Source organism: Pteropus vampyrus, unplaced genomic scaffold (assembly GCF_000151845.1).
Source record: "Pteropus vampyrus isolate Shadow unplaced genomic scaffold, Pvam_2.0 Scaffold189, whole genome shotgun sequence".
Classification (NCBI taxonomy): Eukaryota; Metazoa; Chordata; class Mammalia; order Chiroptera; family Pteropodidae; genus Pteropus; species Pteropus vampyrus.
This window is the reverse complement of record NW_011888970.1, coordinates 583,375-592,136: the sequence shown is the minus strand read 5'-3', so window position 1 is coordinate 592,136 and position 8,762 is coordinate 583,375. Positions and strand designations below refer to the sequence as shown.

The following is an 8,762-nucleotide window of genomic DNA, read 5'->3' as shown; positions in this document are numbered from 1 at the left end:
CACGGCGGCATCTCTGGGGCCCCTGCCTGCCAGCCCCGTGGAGAAGAGCCGGGGCTGGTAGAGGCCGAGCTGCTGCAGCTTCTCGGGGTTCTGGGTCAGGGTGGCCGAGAAGAGCAGCTTCTGCAGTGGCATCTGGGGGCAGCAGGTGCTGAGAGAGGGGCAGGCGCTGGGAGGGCAGCCTTGGCCTGGCCAGCCACCCTCCTGAGCCCCGAAAAGGGAGAAGTGGGTCTCAGGGACGAGACTGGGGGGCCGTGCTCGGGGCCGGGTACCTGGCGGCGGTCACGACCTGGGGCTGCCGTCGCTGGAGCAGAGCGAAGGGATCCGGGTCCCCCTCGCTGGGGAAGGCCGCCGCCACCACCCGCGGCAGCCAGGACTGGTGCATGCTGTCTATCATGCGGTCGGCCTCGTCGATAATCTGCGGGCAGCAGGAGGCCTGGCGTCTGGCGGCCGAGAGCAGCTAAGGCCCCAGGCCCGGCCTCCCTCCGGGCGGTGGGCCACCTACCAGGAAGCGGAGGTGCCAGAGGCTGAATCCTGGGGTCTGGTCAATGTGGTCCACCAGGCGGCCCGGGGTGGCCACCACGATGTCAGCCAGGCAGCGGAAGCCGTCGACCCTGCGGGACAGAGAGCAGCTCGGAGGGGCCCCTGCTCTGACCCCTGGGCAGGGAGCCTGCGGACTGGTGGCCACTCCCCTCCCGCTCAGCAGGCCCGCGTCCCCACACAGCCCACGGCCTGGCAGGACCTACGTCTTCTGGACGAGGCTCTCTTGCTCCTTGGCCAGCGACTTCTGCCCGGTGACCAGGGCCACGCGCAGAGGTGTGGCATCCGTGTAGAGGTTGAACACTTTGCTCACCTGGAAGCGGGGACAGGTGTCACCAGCTGCCAGGACTCTGGGTCTGACCCCGGGCGTGGGGCTCGCATACCTGCTGGGCCAACTCCTTGGTGGGCAATACAACCAGGGCGCGGACCCGGCACACGGCTCGCTGCAGCAGGGCCTGCGGGGGAGGGGGACCACCTGCGTCACCAGGGCCGGCGCCCTGCCTGCCAACCCCTCTCGGAGGGCAGGGTCCTCACACTCACCTGCACCACAGGGATGACAAAAGCCAGCGTCTTCCCACTGCCCGTCGGGGCTGAAACACACAGGTCACTGGGCCGGTAGCCACCCCTGCCCCCGAGAAAGCCGCCGGCTGCGCTCTCCAGGACAGCGGGGATCACCGCGGCCTGGACTGAACAAGGGGGACAAGGCACCTGTCACGTCCGTGTGGGGACCCCCCCCCCAATGGGACAGGTACGTGGTGCATCTGTGGCCAGCAAGCTGGGCTGCTCTCCGCAGGGAGCGTCACCACCTGACCCCCCGCCACCTGTCCAGGGCTGGCGCACCTGGAAAGAAGGACGTGATGCCATGTGCCCGCAGCCTCCTCTGCAGGTCAGGGTGGACTTCGGGGACATCCTCAATGGGCACCAAGTCTTCGGTGACATTCCTGCTTACACAGCTTGGCTCAGCCAGCCACGTTGGCAGGAAAGGCTGGACCTATCACAAAGGGTACGAGAAGCAGGCCAGGTGACTGCTCCAGGGCACCCCTGGCCAGGGCGGCGAGGCCGGCAGAAACCAGGCTACACAGGCCGCAGGACGGAGGCTGGCGAGCCTCTAGCCGGGGTCCTGGCTTCCCCACTGCCTGCTGCCCGGAGCAGATCCACCTGGGGCTTCCCCTCACGCCTACGTAACAGCCACTCCCTGAGCCAAACCCGCAAGGCACCCCAAGGCCCCGCAAGGCCTGGCACTCATCTGCCCCCACCCCGTTTCCTGTCACTGGCCACACTCGACCACAGAAACCTGTTCGTAACACTGAGATCTCTGCTGCCTCCCTCGGCCTGGCCCCCGCCTCCCCCACCCCCATCCCAGCTGGGCTCGACTCAAAGGGGACCCGCATGCAGGCCCCGACGGAAGAGGGCCCCTCCCTCTGCGCAGACCGGGCCTCGCCCTCGCCACCCTCCAAGAGGCCTGCAGAACTTGATTACTGAAACCATCCACTAAGATGACCTGCCGAGCCCAGGGACCGCGTGGACGCTCCCATCTGGTTCTCAGGCTGGTGAGCACGTGGTATCATGTTAGCAAACTGGACTCTGCCACACATTAAAAGGATCACACACCACGATCAAGTGGGATTTGTTCCTGGACGGAAGGCTGGTTCAATATCTGCAAATCAGTTACTGTGATACATCACATAAAACGAAGGATAAAAATCCTATGATCATCTCAACAGAGGCAGGAAAAGCACTGAACACAGTCCAAAATCCACTCATGATAAGAACTCAGCAAAGTGAAGATGGAGGGAATACACCTCAACAAAATAAAAGCCATAAACGACAAACCCACAGCTAACTCACGCTCAACAGAGAAAAGCTGCAAGCTTTCTGTTTAAGATCAGGAACAGACAGCGATGCCCACTGTCCCCGCTCCTACTCAACGCAGTGCTGGGACCCTCAGCCACAGCAGTCAGACGAGAGACAAAAGGCATCCAAATCGGAAGGGTAGAAGGAAAACCGTCATTGTTTGTAGATGACATGATACTATATATGGAGAACACTCAACATTCCACCAAAAAACTGTTAGAGCCGATCAATGAATTCAGTAAAGTAGCAAAATACAAAATATTCAGGAATGGGTTGCATTTTTATACACCAATAACAGACTACGGGGGAAATAAAATTAAGAAAACAACCCCATTTGCAATTACATTGAAAAGAATAAAATACCTGGGAACAAATTTAACGCAGGAGGTAACAGAGCTGTGCTCGAAACAGCGACACGCTGAAGAAACTGGAGCTGCAGATAAATGGAGGCAGACACCACGCGCGCGGGAGGGCGGGTCGGCCGTTAACGCGGCCCCGAGCAGGCAGTCCACAGATTCGGTGCGATCCCATCGGAATGCCAATGGCGTTTTTCAGAGAACGAGAATAACCCTAAAATTTATATTAACCAGCAAAAGACCCTGAAGAGCCAGAGAGCAGCCTTAAGCAACAAACCTAGAGGAATCACGCTCCCTGACGTCAAACTACACTGTAAGGCTATAGTCATCAGAACAGCACGGGACCGGGACAGAAACGAACAGATCGATGGAACAGAATAGAGCTCAGAAATGAAGCCGCGCCTACGTGGTCCATTAACCGGTGATACAGGAGGCAAGAACATACAACGGGGCAAAGACAGGCCCTTCATCAAATGGTGCTGGGAAAACTGGACAGATACACGCAAAGAATGAAAGCAGACCGCCGTGCTACCCCAAATACCGGGACGAGGCCAAAATGCATCACGGGCTCAAACGTACGACTGAAGCCATGAAACGCCGAGAATGAAACCGGGCGGAAGCTCTGACGCTGCGCTTAGTCACACGCTCTGGATGTGTCTCCTCAGGTGGGGGAAACAAAAGATAAACAGGACGACGTCGAACTACAAAGTTTCTGCACAGCAAAGGAAACCAACGAAACGAAAAGAGCCTCCTGAGTGGGGCAAGACCTCCGCCTGCGATGCACCTGACAAGGGGATAGTGTCCAAAATTTATGAAGGGCTCGTGCACCTGATGGGCGAACATCTCACAGTGGAACAGCGGTCCGGCGACCCTGCGCCGGATTTCCTGACGAGACTCGGGAACGGCGCCACCAGCCTCCAAAACCACCAAATACTCCTTCAGCAGTTCGGCTTTTTAATGGGCTAAATGCAGGACTGACTGGTCACCCTAATAAAATGACATAACCTAGACTGAACCACGTTACATGCCAACGTAACAGTAGACTTGGCCAGTCAACTACCTAAAACTATTGAAAAAAAAGATGAAGCCACAAAAATTACGAATTTATAACTACAATGACTTAGGTGACCAAACCGAGCCAGTGAGAAAGCCCCTGACGACAACCGCACACGGCCGCTGTCGCTGTACCGACCTGGCCACCCGCAGGGCTCCGGGAGTCACGGGGGTCTCGAGGAAGAAGACAGCAAGCAGGCGGCTGCTCCGAGGAGCCTGGCGGGCGGCCCCGCGCCGTACGGACCCGCCCAGAGAAGTGGCTCTCGCTGCCACCGGAGCCGCACCGTCTGTCCCTACCCGCCTCCTCCGCGTGAAGAGCACAAACGGCAGGGGCTCCGAGTCGGCACGGCGGTGTTCTCCTCGGAACCGACTGCTTTCCAGCGAGGACGCCTCCCAGGGGAACATGTGTCCTTCGCAGCCCACAGGGCTCGGCGCACTTACAAAAGTGAGGGGTTTTAGTGCACACGGTGCCCACCTTTCTTTCCCATGAGGTGGCAATTTTAGAATTAGGGATTCAAGTTCAAACTATATGTGAAAGAATGATTATAGAACAGACAGAAGAGAGGCTGGAGAACGAGCGGATATCACAAAATGGGCCTGGCGGGTTGTGGGCACGCCCCACTTCTGACGCAGGGGACGAGTCAGCCCTCCGGCAGGTGAGTGAGGACTGAACCTGTGCCAACTGCCAACACGCGACGGGCCCGAGTCCGAGGGCGCAGGGCTTCCACCCAGGACCACCCAGAGACGGGACCCAGCGTTCCACGTGCCGCCCCCACTGCACCCCGCCCTTCCCGTGGAAGAGCCCAGTGGGAAGGCTGGAGGGGCTGACACCAGTGCGGTGGGGCTCAGAGCCCCGAGCCCCGGTAAGAGGAGTCATTCCCCAGCACATTCCCAGCGCGACCCGGACAGGGACGCTGGCTGCGAGCCCCGCCCACCGCCCTCGCACATCAGCCAGGGGCTGACACCTCACACTGCCCAGGCGTCTGCGCTGGCTCCACATGGACGGGCTGGCCAGTGGCGACGGATAAAAGGAGTTTTAGCCTTTACGCTTCCAAAAACTGACAGACGAGAGAATTTTTAGGGCTGACAGGTGACTGCAGAAATTAGGTACCGAACTGTTCCCGTGTTGCTCTATCTTTACGGGACCTACGCAGACTGGGTCAGCCAGGCCTGGTCGAGTGGCTCCAGAGCGGGAGGCTGAGAGCACTTGAAACACAACATGCCCGAAGCCCAGACACCCTAACTGCTGCTCGCTCTTTCTCTATCCACGAGAAGTGACAGGCCTAGGCGTGGCCACCCCCAGCGGCCTGCTACAGGGATTACGGTCAGCAGGCAGACGCAGGAGCAAAGGAACCGCGTCTGTGCACGAGGCCACCCCTGCTATCACGTGAGGAACCGTCCCAGAAGCCTTCATCGTCTATGTCTCATTCAGCTGAGACGCTCCAGCTCTCCTCACACCCGCGCCCTCCCGCCAGCAGGTGACCCCAGGAAGGGCTGCGGTCTGTGGGTCTGTGCACCCGGCACTGCCCTCACTCGGGGCAGCACCCTGACCCTGCCACCGTGCGTGGAGGTGTCCTCCTTCCCACAGGACAGAGGCGGCCACAACTGCGTCCCCCTAACCATTTTTTTCTTACTCCGAGGAAAGATTTGAGGGAGACGCCTAGCGACAAGACCAACCTAACTTGGGCTTACAGACGGGTCTTGTCTCAAAGACAAACAGGAGGCTGCTGAGCTGCGTGCGCAGGAACCTCCGTGGAGGGCGTCACAGAAACGTGCCGTTTGCCTGGCTGTCTGCCCAGCAAGCTGAGCTAATCGCTCTAACTGGAGCTTGTCAACCGGCCGGAGATCAAGCAGCCGATATGTACACGGATCGTGGTCAGGCCTTCAGTGCAGCTCACAACTTTGGGACATTGTGGAAGCCTTAACTCCCTCGGGGCCGCCTACAAGGGAGGGCAAACAGTTTGCAGAATGATCAGAGCCATACGGCAGCCGAGACAACGTGACTGCCAGAGCTCCCGGCACGCGACAGCTGCGGCCGGCGAAGCGGAAGGAACCGAATCGTTTAGCTGACGCGGCAGCCAGACCATCCCGGCCCGCGAAGCCGATCACGCCTGCCACGGCCCACTCACCTGCACTGCAGCAAGTGCGTGAGCTCACTCATCGCGTCCTACAAAGACGGGCCCGTGGGGCCACCAGGACTGGTTCTACGGGGCAGTCTCAGCCTTGACACAGCCCTTGATTCCGACTTTTCTCGAGAGCTACACTTTGAAAACTGGGCTAAATGGCTCACTTTGGGAGAACACTTTCAAGAATATCTCCCTAATAATCTCCCTGGCAGACAGATAAACAAAGAGAGATGAACACTGTGTGGCTATAAACACAAACAACAGAAAACCAGAAAAGGCCATCTATGGTCACCGCAATCTAAAACTCGTGGCTACGTGCCGGTCTGTTATAGTGTCTCCTCCCCCACAATTACCACCATGTGTTCGGGGCTGGAAAGGTACAGATTAAACACTAAAATAAACGTGGGTCACCTCAAAAAGAACCACAGGGATAACTTGTGAATTAAAATCCCCTGAACGCGCCCCTCCCAACTCAAGGCCCGGACATTTGTGGGATGTGCTATAGAATGCCCAAACTAGGCTCTCGGGAGTGACCACTACTCACTTAACCACGGCATGGGACACTCGACACCGTGGGTTCACGTGGTGTACCCCAATGGCCCCAGGCCACAACACGTCTGGTGGATCCGATAGCACTGACCCTCCGTAAGAAATGAAGAGACACTTGGAGGGGCGTGGCTGCCTTGGTATTCTGGGACAAGCTGCATTTGCAGCTAATAAATGTCATTCGTTAGAAAGATTCTTTATCTAAAATCGCACACATGAAGAAATGCTGTTCCGAGAAGGGAGTGGATGGAAACAGCCTGCAAAGCCACGAAGCCTCAGCTCGCCGGTCAGGACGAACCCGACAGCGGGAACGGGCCTGCGCTCCAGCTCAGCAAGGCCCGTTGTCTGTGTTAACACACAGGGAGGTGGAGTGGCTACGAAGCCACGGCCAACCGTGACGGGTGCGGAAGCCCGGGCCGGACGTCCACGGTTTCTCACGGTCCTCCTGGACTCTGGGAAGTTTTAGGTGGAAAATGTGACTTACGATGTTGTATTTTAACAACTCAGGCACCTCAGCTGAACCCTAAACTAAAATTTTCAATAGTTCAACTGGCTGGTTATGGTCTATTCTTAATAACTCTCAAATGCTTCCAATGGGAAATGGATGGATAGTATTAAAAAACAACAATAGGAAGCCAGCTCATGGTCAGACTGTAAAAACTGAAAAGGTGAACGCCCTCGAACTGTATGGAATTCTGAATTCGCCCAGACCTGGCCTGTTGTATCTACCCCAATAAACAACAATACAGCTACATGGGAAGGAACTTTTTGTTTGGAAGAATTAAAAATTCCTGTTACTCTAAGTAACTTCATTGCACTGACACGACTTATGTTAAACACTACAAGACGAACATGGAGTAACACTGAGGTTATAAGCAAAAGAACTTCACCTGAGGCTCATGACACTTGTTGCAACTTTGACAATGAACGTCACGTGCACTAGGGGGTTGAACTTGACCTCCCCGTGATGTTGTTCCCACGAAAAGTGGCCGGAAAAAATTAGAGCTTTTAGGTGAAACGACTAAAGTTCTTTATTCGCCTGGCCAGACGTACCACAACGCACAGATGACAGCAGACGAAGAGGAAAACTCACTGACAGTTTAATCAACACGACGACGACGCGCAACGAGGGCTCTCTGGCTGACACTGGCCGCAGCTCCCAGCCTGTGAGCTGAGCGACTACCTGGCTCTTACTGTCACTCCGTCATGACAGACGAGGGGAGAAAAGACACTCCCGAAACAACAGAAGTGGGATCACAACAGCTGGTCGATGAGGAGCGACCAGGAGCGCCCCCCTCATTAACGACGCCTGGCCCGACCCACTGAAAAGGCCGTTTGCAACGATCCGCCCATCCGCCCAGGCTCACGGTCCAGGTTACCCGCGAGCCCTTTCCTCCCTGCTGGTCTGTGCAGACGCGGTTACAACAGTCGACTTCCTAGAAAGGAGCCTTCCTCCCTGCAGGGGACCAAAGGATGATCGCAACGGTCACCAGAGCAACGTTCAGACTGATTTAAGATCCAGAGAGGGAGCTGAGAAAGGAAAGGGTGTCTACGCTGCCGCTCCGGCTTGTTCGGTAACCAAGGTGACGACGCAGTGAATCCGAAGCAAAGCCTCCACAGGGCGGCCTCACACTTGCTGACAGCCCCAATTACGAAGGTAAAACATGTAGATGGCGGTGCCTGCTCCTTCCACATCCTGATACAAACGCACAAGTAACTGCTTCCACAACTCCCGACGATAGGTGCCTGACACCCCTGCCTTATCTGCACAGCCTCTTCCCCGGACGCAGCACTGTTAACCCCTGAATGCGCCGAACTGAACTGCGGCGCGCAGCTGTGTCTTCCTCCGTCCCGTGCCCTTAAGCGTCCCTTCACGTGCCTGACGTCCCAGCACTGATTTCCTGGAACTCTACTCTTGGGCATGTCCTGGGCTGGGAATAAATAAAAAACTCACCTAAAAAAGTCCAAACTTTCTTTTCGTTGACCAAAAAAAAAAAGAATGGAAAACTTTTACAATTTAAGGTAAAAATGCTGTTTGTGCGGGATTCAAGCCACTAAGGAAAGAAAACCCTGCCAGACGCACAGCGGAGGTGCGGCTCACCCCCCGGTGAAGGTGTTCACGGGCTGAACACGTGCCGAGCCCCACGAGGAGAGGCACCAGCGTCCCCGCCGCCCCACGGACACCCAGCCCTGCAGGCTCCCCGCCGCGCTGGTGCCACCCGGCCGCTCACCTTTGGCGCTTTGCTCCTCTTGAAGTCCCCGAGTAGCAAGGCGTGGGCTGGGGGTCCAC

At 57.1% G+C, this 8,762-nt stretch overlaps 1 protein-coding gene across 1 annotated transcript in view; it reads right to left on the bottom strand.

Annotated features, from left to right (window-relative positions):
• DDX51 (DEAD-box helicase 51) overlaps positions 1–8,760 on the bottom strand; it is a gene marked incomplete at its 5' end in the record, with an annotated part of 13,104 nt that extends 4,344 nt beyond the window's left edge. Inside the window, 8 exons of the mRNA XM_023537404.1 lie at positions 4–148; positions 270–415; positions 503–611; positions 744–850; positions 921–992; positions 1,078–1,223; positions 1,378–1,528; positions 8,704–8,760. Coding sequence (XP_023393172.1) covers positions 4–148; positions 270–415; positions 503–611; positions 744–850; positions 921–992; positions 1,078–1,223; positions 1,378–1,528; positions 8,704–8,760 — 933 coding nt within the window. The remainder of the gene's footprint in view (positions 1–3; positions 149–269; positions 416–502; positions 612–743; positions 851–920; positions 993–1,077; positions 1,224–1,377; positions 1,529–8,703) is intronic.
• Positions 8,761–8,762: the final 2 nt, after the last annotated feature.